This window comes from Acanthaster planci, linkage group LG09 (assembly GCF_054643075.1).
Source record: "Acanthaster planci isolate LZ-2023a linkage group LG09, COTS_SCS, whole genome shotgun sequence".
Classification (NCBI taxonomy): Eukaryota; Metazoa; Echinodermata; class Asteroidea; order Valvatida; family Acanthasteridae; genus Acanthaster; species Acanthaster planci.
In genome coordinates, this window is record NC_141785.1 from 17,948,410 (window position 1) to 17,963,761 (window position 15,352).

The window sequence follows — 15,352 nt, forward strand, 5'->3', positions numbered from 1 at the left end:
TCTAATCTGAATTAAGTTGTATCAAATGTTGTAATCTTTAAAAGGTGAAGTGAAATTGATTTAAATTGCAATAATTTCTTCAACTGGAAACTTTTCAACAAGGAACCATTTCAAACAATTTGCGCAGGCCCAACTTTTTGGAGACCTGTTTTGCCTACCAAATCTTCTGAAATAAATCGGTAAGGTTTCCTTAGAAATTTTCGACCAAGTTTTGACCACCTGAAAAACGTGAAGAGGCATCAAACGAAATTACATTTTTATCGAAGCCGTCAAGGTTTGAAAGAGGACTAGATAAAGGGGTACGAATAAACAAGACGCATGTTTTTACCTTCCATGCCTTGGTCTGGTTACGGCCACTTTCTAAGGTAATGACATCCACCGCTATCTCATCGTTCAGACTACTGTGATTAAACCGCATCCGTCCCATCAGCCCAGTTGTTTCCGTCTATCCCCAAAACAAAAAAAATCCTTGTCAGCCACGCAGTTCTTGCTTTAATTATAATACTCCACGGTCATTAAAAATGACGAATATGTTTTAACTGTTTACCACTAGTAAATTTAAGAACCACAGTATCAAAGGTGTTGACTAATATTTTGTGATTCGCAAAACGTTTCTAAAAATCGATCTTATTTTGCTCTATTTCACATAAGTTCTCTTCGATGAAATTCTTTATCAATGAATGACGGGGATATCTTTAAAAAAAACAATAAAATGATCGCACTCGTTCACGTTTTCATGTCTTTGCCATGTGAATTTTCACAAAGGAATATAATATTATATTGGTCAATAACCAATAGCTGATAATCAATAATCAGTAAGCAGGATTGATTACCCTGTGCAGCATCTTCCGGAGGCGAATGCCCCCTTTCCATGATTTGGGTTTGTTGTCATAGCAATGCTGTATCTCGGGTTCAATGTACTTGTCTCGCTCAACCTGTTCGTTCAAGGCAACTGCCAATACTCGTACGGCGTCGTACATATAGGCTGCTTTGAACTGTGATGTCAGGGGATAAAAACTGGGAAAATGTTAGTCTTGTATCTTTAAAGGTAATTCACAGACTTAGTCGGAACACATCGAGGTGCCTATAGAGCAGTCTTACAGACACAACATACTCTTTAGGAAAGGGAAATTTCGTCAGCAAAAGTCCAAGTAATATGTTGAATTCTAACATTGATTCAGGCCCATATCAAATCCCCTTGCCTGAAGTGGAAGGCTTCCTTAACAAAAAAGTGACAATTGTAAGATCAGAAGAAGTTGAATGAAGTTGTATGAAGAAGTTGAATAAACGTTTGTCTCAAGTAGTATATGACTATACGAATGCAGAGGTTGGAATTAAAACTTGTCACGATCTAACCGTATGCTGTGACAAACCTTCCGGGATTTCATGTAAATCCCAATTCAGTCTTGTTTTTCCGGAAATCTTTTCTAGGAAAGCTCATGTGTGATTGTTAACTTCTTACTATAAATCTGGCACTCCTAGTAAAATCATACGCATTGGGAGACGTTCATTCTTTGGAATAGACTTGCCGTTTCTCTATTCGAAACACTGCGTTACATGTTTTGCTATAACAGAGTATATACAGAGACATATGTTTCGATGGTTTTTCCTTTCGATTATCAAACCCCGAATGGTCAGAATTGGAACCCTGTGAAAAATTCATGTTAACAGTTTGCTTTATGTTACGAATATGGCTGGACGTTGCCTTTGAGTATTGCACTTCATAATTTTAAGAGGAAAGACGACACTTCATCTAAATTTACATGCTTCCTCTTACATTCTCAGGCAAGGTCTGTTAAAACCGGCAAGGCTTAATTCAACCCAAGTTTTGGTGCGCAAATCTGGATGCTTACCTGGATTGTGTTGAGATACCCCGGCGACAAGTAAGTGGAGTTAGCGTCCTCCTCCCTGTCGATGTCCGGGTAGAGCATCTGCCAGGCGCTGTAGAACTGCAGAGGGTGGGTCTGAACTTTGACCTGTTGCTTCATCAAGGTGATGATGCCCTCGGAGCCATTGAGGAATCTCATGCCCTCTTCCTCCGAGATGTCCTGTAATTTCATGTAATTTCATGTAATGTCACGTCGTATAAAATATATACTTTTAACATCTTTAGGCCTATATCATGCTGTGTTTTCTTTGTATCAGTTTGATAGCCCCCATTTGATCTGGTAAACAGTCTTCAAATGGCACTTAGAATTCAGCCGCAGTGTGACTTTTAAGAGAGGTTATTGGAATGACAATTTCTGCGTGCCCAGTAAGCTTTGAAATGTCTTTCTGTAATATTCAGTAGTGGAGCTTACTGAGGAAATTTTGAGTTTCGTGCATCGACAATACCCAGAAATTAGCGCTACATGTCATTGCCTATATGTCAGGGGACCAGACAAAAATGAACGTAGCCTCGTTGCCAGGCAACCTCCCAGAGAGGGCATCATGCCATCAGTTGGTCCCAATTGTTATCGGACACATCAATCACCACAGAACATGTAAGCCTTACCCCGCCAGCCGTCGTGAAGCTCCCCGGCTCGCCATCTCCCATCATGTCCCAGTCCTGTAGAAACACCGAGCAAAGTATCAAAAACACCGCGTGGAAAACTGTTATTATGGCGACAGTTTGTTTCTATGATTGAAAGCAGTTACCTTGGTGACCTCAAAGCAACACCTGATACGGGGGAAAGGCTATTGAGACGGGAGAAATGTGTGAGAGGTGTGTTGAGGGTAAGACTGGGAAAATGGAGGACAAACCGGCAACAGCTGTTGTTAACGATAATTGTGTCCCTCTGTGAAAAGTGAAGGAGGAAATCCACGAAAAATGAGTGGAATCGGGGAAAACGAACCCGGCTAAAGTGTACACGTCCATGGTATTCCATAATCACCATTCACTGATCCCTGCAATATCAACTGAGCTCAATACATAATGCCAAATTATTAAGAACAAAATTTAGTTTCTCTCATTCCCATTTACCTTCCTTGATATTTTTGTTTCTCGATATAGAGCCTAAATAAGTACGAATGCATTTTCAAGAGAGTGATCAAGCTGAAATCGGTCGACGTTAAGCTTTAGCTCTCACGTGACATGCATGATAAAACCAAGATTTATCATCAAAAACCTGGCAAAACTGCTAATACTATATTGTAATTCATCATGCTAAAATTACTTAAGGGTGGAGGTTTTATCGATTTTATTTAAGCAAGCCTGGGCGTAAATTTTGGGGGATGGGGGTATGTATCCCCCTACTTTTTTGACCGGAGGTGTGCAAAATCCCTTTTCCGTGGTGAGAACAAATTTAAAGTGTATACTGAAGAATTTTTTGGACTTCCAAACAACCAAAATTTATTCAATATAACTCAGAAAGGGAAAACAACAAAAAAGCCATAAAATGTGCCATTCTGATGTAAGATTCTGTAATCCATATTGCACACGTATATCTGTATCATCAACATCATCCCCACCATCACATGGTGTTAGCCCCTCCCCCCCATAAATTTCCGGCACAAATTTACGCCACTGTGAAATACACCCGGAAATGGAAAAAAAATAAAATTCATCGACGAACTCCTGCTTTCACGAATGCCGAGGGTAATTGTTCACCTGTACGCCACACGGCCAGTGCTCTTTTAATTATTATTATGATTATTAATTCTTCTTCTCCAATTATTCCGCATGACGAAATGACTATACATTGCACGTTCAGGCGAAAATGTCCGGCGTTTATTCATGGCCTTCGTACGTACACAGGCCGGAGGCGTTCTTGTTGGAAGATTTCGTGTTCATACATTGACTATTGATAATCAACCGTGTAGATATTGTGTTATCTGTTTTCCCTATGCTCTTATGCGTCCAATCAGCAAATCAAAATGACGATGTACCCTAACAGGACGCAGACAATATCGCTACATAAAGCCGTCAAAGTTTACCTCGGTTCAACGTTCATCACTGCGCAATGCATTGGATGCCGGAAGGTGCATTTTTAAGACCAAAGGAAATAGTGCAATTGATCAGAGTTTTTTTTCTTCCATTTTTCAGCTATTCCTTATTCAATAGCACAGGCAAGGAGCGAGAATTTTTATCAGCTTTAAGTATTATAAATTTAAAGGAAGTTACCCTAGCGACAGCCTATGATTTGAAAAATTTATCGCCAATTTATCATATAAATCGTGCCGATAACGATGGGGAAATGGTTTCTTTGGGGGTTTATGTGGAACACTTTTCGTGCGTCACAGTGACGTGAATCGTTCAAAGATTAATCTGAAGGAACGAAAGTGAGCGACGAGTTAGAGAAACACAAGCAGACGTAATTCCACCATCCAATTAGCCTACGCCCAGTTGTGTCATCATTTTTGTTTTCGTTACTTCCAGAAAATTTAAATCTGACCTTCTTCATGAAGGTGTCAATACAACCCAGAAGGACAGAAAGCATAATCAATAGAGAACCGACCTCGGAAGATGTGGTGTTATTATGTAAGCAGAAACATTTTTTAAAAAAAGAAAAGAAGAAAATTGAAAGTAAGGAGAGTCAAGACTTGCCTGAGTGCATAACGTATAAATAATGCACATTTAGATTGTGTTCCTTAAACACATACGCATCAAAATTAGGTGCACAAAATCAGACAAATATGCAAGCACCAACTATTTCCATTTGACTCTTGAGTAGATGCACAGGAAACATTCTAGACGCACTCAGTACAGCTTCCTGCTTCACCAACGACATGGTTGGAATCCTCAGAGCAAACAAATGCTCAACACAATGAAACAAACATCATTCCACTCTGTAACCCGACATACATCAATGCAACAGAGCATTGTACATGCATGGAAAACAAGAAGACGTGGGCTGTTACAATACACGGTCACTCCACAATGTGCACATCTCCCCCTACGGAATTAGGTCGACCGGTAGTGTTTTGCAGGAAAAGCATTTCCCGCCCCCTTTCCCCACAAAGCGACCCGGGCCTGACTGCGCAGAGCGTTGTAGGGCATCACAGCGCAGTAACATTAGCAAAGGGTGCCGAATTTTCGCTTGAATCAGTACGACAAATATCGGGGGAGCGAGTTTCGGCAAAGGTTTCATGATTAAAACCTGGAGCATAGAAAATGTAGCAAACACTTCTGTCTCTCGAGAACGCATGTACCGCGTTTAACGTGAGGTCGTTGCTAAGGGTGGTTGTTGTTAATTCTTTGGTTCTAATATTTTACTTCAGGAAATGTCGGCCCGTCGAGGAGAAAAAAACGGGTAAAACTACTGCTTTTTTCTTGATAGGAAATGCGAGACAGCATACTTTTTTTTCTCATTCGGAGCCAAAAAATAAGGATCAGTCGGACTTTAGGACCTTAACATTTATCACGGAGCCCCAACAATGCCCCAGACAATGGAAATAAACTGTGACTAACAAAAACAAAAGGAAAAGACCTAATCACATCGTCAAATTTCGATACAAAATGCAGATCTAAACGAACCAATTTGTGTGCTAACTGCAATTGACAAACTAAACGTATAAAACGTATAGGTACATTTACCCCAATTATTAGAGACAACATTACGGACTCCAGAATCCATATGGGTCATTCCATGAAGTTCGGGCACAGTTTGTGACGGCGTCCCTTGTGACATCGGTAACTTTTATCGCCCTTTATTTTCACATTACAACAGATTAAAAGTCATAATATTCAGCAAAGATGAAGCACACCACAACAAGAACCTAGAAAGATTTAGAACAATGTCAATCTAAAATCCACATGCAGGGAAAAAAATGCTTATTTTCATTGAAGTAACATGGGACGCCGTCACAAACTGTGCCCGAACTTCGTGGAATGACCCATATCCACAAAAATGCATTCAGCACGGTGATAGTTGTTCCGCACAAATACTGATTAGTGGTTAACCTTTTCCCTAATACAGGCGTTTCATAATAGTGCACCCCCAAGAGTTCGTAACGCATTGGTCAATCACAACGCGTGGAATCTGTCAACCCTTCCCAAAATGCTCACTAGGTCGACACATTTCGCGCATTGTGATTGGCCAACGCGTTGCAAACTCTTGGTGGCGCACGATTGCGAAACACCCGTACTGATTTTCTTACCTGTGTTGTAATAATCCATTGGTATTTCCCCACGGCCATCCCAAAACGTGCAGCCTGTACACACAAAACAAACATGGTTCATGTTTCCTGCTTTGAAAAGTAATCTAATGGAATCTGGACGCCAGGAACCCTGTTTGGTTGGTAAAACACCAGTTTTGTAAATCTGTACGGTATTTTGTCACCGAATAAGGATGACATAATATGCACCAACTTGGTATGATATCCACTCACTGCCTTGATGGAGATGATGGACTTTTCGAGTATAGGCCTAGATATCGTACATCTTTTGGGTAACACACTGGTGAAAAACGCAGGACTATGGTAGAGAGGATTGGTCACAGGTGAATTTGGTGTCTTCAGTTTTTGTATGTACACTAGCAAAATGGGAAATGAAGGGGGTGGTGCCCCAATCCACCCAGCTTCCCTAACGTCGCGCTGATATTCATGCCAAGAGCTTACCTTCTAACGAAGATTTTTCAAACCTCTTACTTCCTATATTAGATCATTGCGCTCGACAAAGTTTGGCCAAAAATGGGTCTCCATATTTTACCAAATGTCTTTTCAGACCATTTGATCACAAATGTCATTTAATCGCCAACCAAAAAAAAGAAAATTTGGTCGAGTCATAAGTTCACATATTCGTGGAGGTTAGTTGAGTGGAAGGTGATATTTCGTTATGCCCTCCAAATTCCCTCCGAAGTGGGATGAGGGACCCCTCCTCATTTTGGCTACACAATCATAACTCTGATTGGACAAACCATGCCGTCTGTATATTTCTGCCAACCCACCATCAGTCCCACCCACTGATCTGCCCCAGCCATCACTGGCCCCACCCCTATTCGCTACAGACCTACCAAAACCCGAGGCAATCAATCATCCGCCCGTACACTCTTACCTGTCTAATCAGCCTCATGCTCTGGGCTCTGTCGCAGAAGGTGATCATGTGTTGGACGTCCGAATCCTTAGCTTTGTGCAAGATGTTAATCATCCCAAGCGCGCCGCTGGCCGGGTCCCTATCGTCCACCCGGTACAGCGTCACCTCCAGCGGCTTGCGCTCCTCCGATTGCGCCGCCAGATGCAGGAACTGCTGCACGTTCTTATAGGCTAGCGGGGGGAAAATGAGGTCACGAAATTGAACATTAGCGTGATTCGAACACCACTGGAGAGAGCTGGTTAATATCGGTAAAAGCGGGTGACGGGCATGTAGGATACGCCGAACGGAAATTGAACTTTGCGTGAGGCCAGAAGGATTTAATGGTGTTCTGATTGTCTCGGTGAGGTTTGAATTGGAAATGATGGGGCCTATAGATACGTATAGACTACCGGTGCAAACCTACCTTCTCCCGGGCTTAAGGTTGAGGTAAGGTTGAGGCAACTAATTTTCAGTAAAAGCTTTCACAAATATGAGGCTGAACCGTAAATCGAATGTTATTCATGGTCTGGCACAATGCCTCTATTTTGTTCCGAGAGGTTCCTACCTTGTGTCTGAGCTAAGCTTTGAACCTGACAAAGAGTAGGGTGTAACAGTGTATCACTCAAGATCGATGAAATTCATTTAAAATGTCACCGTCGACATGTGCTTATACTGGTGAATGTGTAACTAGCTAGGCCTACATTACGATTAGCGCGCAAAAGGCGTAATTCTCACACAGTGCTGTTGACCGGTAGATTACTGAAATGCAGCAGAATCACTGACCATGACTAAACCAAATCTACTTGGCACCCTCCTCAAAACATTTTATCACCTTTTGTCTGTGTGTGTTGTATCAACTAGTTCCGGTTTGGTTTGTATACTTTTTATACAGATGCCATCCGATCCGCACTGACGGTTTCAGCATTTGAGTCAACCTCGTATCAGTAATAATTATAAGGGAGAATTTTTTTAAGCTGGGTTAATTGGATAAAAAAAACAGAAGGAAAGACATTAAGACAAACATGAAATGGTTTACCGCTCTCTGAATCGTAGAACATAGAGACACTCTTCCATTTCAGCCACCATACCAAGTCCAGAACCGCTTCGCTCAGGTAGACTTGACTTGGTCGCACGTTAACCGTAAAACTGTTATGCTTTTCCGAGAGGCATTCCTCGCCGGGCACAATAATGTGGGGCACATCGAAAGAATTCGCCAGCGACTGGAGAGCTAGGCTCGTCTCGCAGCTTGTAGAAGACACAAGTGCAGCGACAGTTGTATTTAACATTGAGCATGCTGTAAAAATAAAATAAAGTTTAATTGAATTTAGACAGCAGTGCGTTGTAAAGATTCCACGAGAACTCCGTGGACGGCACAGATGATACTGACGTAGGGCCTATATATAAAAAAGTCTTCCAGGTTTTTACCTCAAGATTCACTTTGACAAGTTTGCAGGCCTATTTGATTAAAATTGATCGTGGATAGATGGGAGCACATTTAACTCAGATAGGTCTACTAAGAGTTTTTAATTGACGTTGAGAATTGCGCGTTCAATCAACTGCCAATATTTTCCCGGGAGGACTAAAAACAAGAAAAAAATCGTAGTTGGCTTGAGTGGTCACTGAAAAACGCAAAGATGCCAATACCCATCGACTAAGAAAACTTTTCTCGATATTATTCATGACAGCTGCCCCCTTTCAAAACGCCCCCATCCGTTTCCCACCCAATGTCGTCAGCCGTGACGCCATCGACGTGGACGGTCACCCCACGCACCGACTTTGAATTCTGTTATTGATTGGAACGACGAGAAGAGAAAAGAAGGAGGGAAACCAATTCGCCGGGAGAAACATATGCTTCGGACTATCAAGGCTTGAATTCATTTTGCTAGTAGTGTTTAGTTCTCGGGACCCGGTCTTAGTATCGATGGCTCGGTATGCCTGAAGGGCAACGCTCGCTCGGTGGCAAGAACGCCCGTAACAAATGCTTGCTCAACAGCTCTGGCTATCACCGAAAGGTGTCGTGCACTTTACACAGTAAAGGTTTGCACTTAGTATGAATTTCGTTGGTTGTAATGGTATGGAATCTTCAGTTAAAATCTTACTAAGCGGTTGATTTTTTTTTTTCTTCCGGGGGTTTCGTTTAAATATCAAAGAAAATGACACAAGCCACTTTGAAGCCACAATGTGAGCTCAAAGTTTGTACTAAAAGTTAGCTCTCGGCCTTTGAAGAACTTTTCTTTAAATTCGCTTAAAGATGTTGTATAGGTTTCTATGTACACGCATATTTATAATTATTAATTCCTAAATTAGGGAATGTCACATTTCTTAATACCATCGAGAAAAGGTGTCTGCGGAACGACGGATTAATTTCCATCGCCTTGTCATCCATGGGACAGTTTTCCTGCATTTATTTCATCAAATGTTTAAGTCAGAAGTTTGACCCGAAACTTTAAATGCAATTCATTCAATAGAGCCCTCATTTAGCTCACGAAAGTCATGTTCATTCAAAGGATTACTCTACGTAGACCCTTTTTCCTTTTTTTAAATTCAGTTTTTACATCACATCTGGAGTCTTAATCCGCCCTGAGCAGAAGCACCTCCCTCATCGGTTGAAAAGCGTCATGTTGGTTGAGAGTGTACCTTTGTTGGTAGCGATGCGTTTGCAACGTTTCATAGGCCTTCATGAACCAGCGATGCGTATAGTGTATACCATACAAATACCAAAGGAGCCCCCGTTGCTAGGAAAATTGCGCCCTCTCTTGGTCTAGCTTGGGACCCATACATAGTATTAATATTCGCGGTCGTCTGTTTCCTGGCAAGTCTTTATATGCATCAACTATAAATCGTAATTGAATCGGCAGCTAAAACTTTCACCACTAAGTATGTGATGGTGAGGACTGAGAGCAGTCACCTGCATTATCTAAACAGGTAATTATGCCCGGGAAAGGACTCCCAACAAAATGATTTGGTCATCCTTTAGCCATCGTTAGGCCTACCACTGTAATTTTTGACTGTTACTTTGTTTAAGAATCCAACATTACAAAATAGTATTTATGGTGGGTAGTCGATAACCCAACTTAAGGATAACAGGTGTTTTAAAACCCCTAGTCCCGATTCTCTCTCGTTTAATGATAATATGACAGTCGTTTTGATATTAATGTGATAGTCACACGCATACCAGTAATTAAGGCGCATGTTTGGACACCCAGCCCCAGGCTAACAGGTGCCAATACAACGCGGTGTATTCTTTGTCCCGTGGTTAGAACAGCTGCCACTCCATCGTGCTTCACTCGTCTCTCTAAGTGCAATGGTCCGGGAATCACGTTGTCATATTACTGGTAGCCGCGGAAAAGTAGCAATACGTTCTCTAACTCTCTGGCCACTTGAAGTGGTCATTTCCTCTGATGATGCTTTGGTGGAGCTTCCCTCTATTTGCCTTGTGGTAGCATGGATACAAGTTTTACCAGCTAACTTGGCAGTATCATAACATGACAGGCTTGATGACAAAGTGGCTGTTACTCATGTGGAACATTTTCTTTTTGGTCACTGAAAGACGACTGCATTTCACTCTGCGAACATTTGGCCGACAAAAAACATTGGTTCTGTGAACCAAGTTTGTGTGAACGTTGGGAATTTGACGTGGTTGATGTACGATGTTTTTCAGACCTATTTCGCTCTGAAAGTAATCATCTCAGGACAAAATTCAAAACTGCAAAACGATGTTATAGCGGGCTGTCTTTCGAGACCAGTCGTCTTGCGTATTGAGTGCCACACGGTATTCATTCAAGCTTCAAAATCGAAGTTTTGACTTGCATGAAAGGCCAGTTGGCATTGTGGGCAACGTGCTCATGGCTTACGAAAACTTTGAGAACCTACATACAACAGTGTGCACACGCCCATCGCAGGAAAACGTTTCATCGGCTCGATTTTTGGAAAACTTCACACTGGCTACTGCAAAGCTTCGTCAAGCGCAGCATTAAAGTTAAATACAGGGCTCCAGCCCAAACACTTCAGCTCTGTGAATTGGCGCCGTACCGAACATGAAGCATAGTAGGGAGTCCATAGAACTTGGGCTTTAGGCTTATGGAACACTTGATCCAGCCCCGCGTGCATCCGGCCAACTTAAACACACAAAAACCGTATTTAAAGTCAACATACACAAAAATATATGTACTCAAGCGTTTTGGAACATTATCAGACTTCAGAGTGTTTGATCGCTGGGGAGAATCTCAGGACTTGTTCGTGACCCTTAAAAACAAAATCAGGTGCCAGCTCTCCGGAGACATGTCCAATCAATAGCTGAGATACAAGAACCCTGGAAAATAATCTTCCAGTCGACTGACTCGGCATTGCTGCAATTTTACCGCCTGATTAACGCCGCGATTGACCCGGTTAACGTCATCGGAATTCTCGCTGGTCCCTATCAGGGTCTTCCTGGTTTCCAGCGATCAATAGAAATGAAATAACTTATGCAATTAGCCCGGAAGATAAACATTTATGGGTTGAATGCGGTGCCAGTATTATATAAAACGAGAGGGGGAAAAGAGAATAGCAGAAAAAGAGACAAATAGATCTGCTAAAACTACAGGCTAAGACTATCGATCGGGTGTAGTTAGAATAGAAAGATGGACAATAACCACAAGGCGTACATCATGCAGTGAGATTATGGTAGTCCATGAACCTGCGGGAAGTAAAATCTGCTTCACCTAACATCGGACTCTATTTGTAAATGGCCTTGACCATGTTACCAAATTTTGAATTATGCACGCAAAAGAAACAAAAATGTTCCCCTTTCCCCAAAATGCCCGTCCTGGTCAATGTCAACAAACTCAAGAAACTTAAGAAAAAGAGAAGTACAGAAATGTACATAGGCCTACAGTAAGGAGATGAGGAAGCGTGCGTTTTTGTACATGACCCATTGGACAAACGACAGGTTGACAAATGACAGCGCTGAATAAAATACAACGACAGACAAAATGGAAATACCTTTGAGCTATTCGTTATTGTGCTGAAATAAATTGAGAATAAGAGCTGTACAGTAATGTTGTGAATTTTATGGCAAGTGTAGAGAGAAAAAAATAAGACGACCATGAAAACTTCTACTAAACGTAGACCAATCCCACGAAACAAATACCACTATTGATTTCAATATTGTATTTGGCTTTAACATGTCTGCAGAATGACAATTAAACTTTATAAACGCCAGACAGACAGCGTAAACCCGGACTAAATCGAGCTTTGTTCAAAATCGACTTCACGAAATCAATATATCGGGAGATGAATTTCAGAGTACATATTGAATCTTCGATGAAAAAGCATATATTGCACTGAGACTGTCAAAACAAGCTGAGGAGAAGGTGTCTGGAAGCACCTTTCCAGGGTCCGACGACCGGAGAAGTACATCCTCCAGCCCGTTGGGTATTGAACGCGGGAATGAGATCGTCGTAAACAGTCGATAGATGAGACTGGTAACCAGGCTTCAAATCTACAAACACCAGAATTCAATTCGACCTTCGACCAATTCGTCCTTCAGCAAATACACGTGCTACAGCTGACTGACGAGATGACAACGGGTCAAGTTACTGGTATCCAGGACCAGGATTCATAAAGTTACCATCGCAGGTCTGAGAGGAACCAGTCAAGAACCCGTCTGAAGCTCAAAGCTGAAGGCAATTTCGTAAATTTTTACAGCTTTTAAGTGAGTGTCTCGATGTTCGCTTGGCATTCCCGGTCGTTTCTGTTAGGAAGCACTGTGATAAGAATGCAAAGGCATAGGCCTAACAACAATGATCAGAGAACGATGCTGATAGCTATGATCGTGATTAATTACAGTTGGACTGAAACTCTTTTGGAAACCAAATTCCACGTCGCCTCTCCCCACAAGAATTCTCAGCACACCAGGTGGATTGGTCCCATCCCTGTAGCCAGCTGCGGTTTCACGTGTGCGATTATATAGCCCTGTCAATTTGGATGCTGAGTATTGAAGTTTTTGTCAAGCCAATACCAATGCTTTGATGTTAACACGTTTCAGCGGTGAAGCGAATGAAACACAAGTACCTATCCTTGCTAAGTACCTCCCCTCTGTTGATCACATTGTGGTTATTTATTTATCAATGATTCTCGTGGATAATTCATTTTACGGCAATTTATTTCAAATCAGTGGTTACTGTGTTAAAGCTTAGATAAATGAACTATTTACGGTGAAAGTTATTTTCGGTAACGAAAAAGAAAAGGCGAAATATGCCATTAGCTCCTGCTTGATTTTGTGCATTGAGCGGACACCGTTTCCTCATTTACATACACCCGGCAGGATTCTGCCGGATTCATTACCTGCTACCGGTCCCTACGTTCGGAGGACGTCTGTAAGACGTCTGGAGACTACATACGGGACGGGAACCAGTCTACGCACTTGGTTGTACCAAAGCCCTCACACGCTCAAATAGCTAGTCCGCAAAGGGACTGCCTCAAACCTGTCTTCAAGCTACCTGCCACCGGCATCGACTTGAGACAGCCTCAGGGGAGAACTTGAAGCGAAAAAAATGGCCATCATTTGGTAATGAATTCAGATCTCTTAAGATTCTGCACATTCAAGTGCGCCGTCTGGTTTGACGTGCTCGCATAATGCTCAACTGTGGTGGCATTTCTCCATTCCCACCCACGCGAAAATTTCACTTCAATCTTACACTGCAAAACTGTGGAGTTCAGTTGACACCGGGCTGCATTAATCTAACACTGCACTCAAAAAACACACAATGATAAACACTGAGAAGTATTTTTTCTTAGCGTAAAAAGTTACGGTGCACCAAAAATGTTATTTATTTCGCTCGTTATTTCCGTCCTCGGTTAAAATAAGATTTGGAATATGATGAGATATCGTTTAATGCTATACTAATCCGGTTCAGTGTGCTGATGGCAACGCGATATCCGCAAGCAGGCAAAATAATTTACACTAACCTTCCACTAGCCGGCGCGTTATAACCTGAAAATTCTCATGGCCTTTGGAAGCCATCTCTTATTTACAGCATCTAGCTCCCAACGTTGAACTCAATTTGATTTTCTGCCAAACTTGACGGTTTCAGGTGTCTGGCGCAACACTTTCCCTGCTCGTTCCCAATCCATTTCAAGCCGTTAATTCGGGAGACGGCTCTGTAGCTTTCAAAAATTAACGCTTGAATAGAGACTAGCACGAATAAGCCGTCGTTCTGGGTGAATGAATAACTAGACTTCAAATCTTGGGGGTTACTGGAATAAAGTATTAAGTTTGATAAATGAACAAAGCTGAATGAACGTAAAACCAGTCTACCAAAAAAGAGGAGCTGGCAAAATTATGTCAGTTGAATCTCAAACTGCTTCTCCATTTTTACATTTTGTATGACATATCCGCGTGAAATAAATGGCTTTGATCACAGACACTGTCGCTGCATTCAATTTTCTCTGCAGTATCTTTCGTCCTCTATACAGAGATTAGAATATTTCAATCAAACAGTGCATACACACGACACTATTTATGACGTAAACTTTACGAAATTATAATTTCAAGTTTTCATGACATTCTATTTTCGAAAACTGGAGGTTTGTATTTTCAAAGACAATATGCCCCCTTCCGAAGAAAAGAACCACATAAATTTGTCTTTGTATCCCCAATCGATCATTTTTGCGTTATTTTTTTTTTGTTTTTTGTTCTTGTTTTGTTTTAGCTTTTTGTTTAGTTATTTTCCATTTCCTTTTTTTTTTTGTTCACCTCCAGTATAATTTACAAAACCTTAGTGTCCGTTTATTTTCATTTTAAGTTTAATGCAATGTCATTGCAAAGTGCCTCAGATGGCCTTTGGGTTTCATGCATATTTATGAGCAAAAAGTGACGTCATCTTATGTAGAAAATCTCAGGTACAGCGTCAGCTTCTAAGGTTGCCAGAAACGACGTTTTTTTGCTGTGGCTAATTTTGCATTATTTTCCTGAATTTCCCTGAGACTTAGACAACCAAACTAACAGTATAAGAATCATTTCGTGATCTCTTTCAGAGTTGCAAAAAGTAACAAGTTTGGTCTCCAGACAACCTGACGCAGCTCCAAATTTCATCATTCCTGGTGACCATGTTGGGCGCCAACTGACCAGCTGTGTTGACTTAGCCTGGTCTCCAAAACCAGATATCGTATACCAGGAGGCACTCAGCTCCAATCTAAGGTTCAAATTTATGGCATAACTAAAGAGACGAAAAACCGAGGGGAAAGGTGCTGGTAATGAGATTGGCGTACCGTGCGGCTTTAAGGTGGTTCCGGAACTTGGCTGGGAATCGATACCCGGATGCCGTGGATATAACGATTGTGTCACCGTATGTGATTATAATTTATAAGTGCGTCAAT

General features: G+C 41.6%; 1 protein-coding gene across 2 annotated transcripts in view; it reads right to left on the reverse strand.

The window, feature by feature from the left end:
• Positions 1-15,352, reverse strand: part of LOC110976589 (glutamate receptor ionotropic, kainate 2-like) — a 54,206-nt gene that overhangs the window by 8,328 nt on the left and 30,526 nt on the right. For both annotated transcript variants that reach the window (XM_022229988.2, XM_022229986.2), the window contains exons 3-9: positions 8,028-8,285; positions 6,974-7,182; positions 6,079-6,132; positions 2,495-2,548; positions 1,854-2,048; positions 834-995; positions 329-445 (exon numbers count right to left, since the gene is read on the reverse strand). In XM_022229988.2, coding sequence (XP_022085680.1) covers positions 329-445; positions 834-995; positions 1,854-2,048; positions 2,495-2,548; positions 6,079-6,132; positions 6,974-7,182; positions 8,028-8,285 — 1,049 coding nt within the window. The remainder of the gene's footprint in view (positions 1-328; positions 446-833; positions 996-1,853; positions 2,049-2,494; positions 2,549-6,078; positions 6,133-6,973; positions 7,183-8,027; positions 8,286-15,352) is intronic.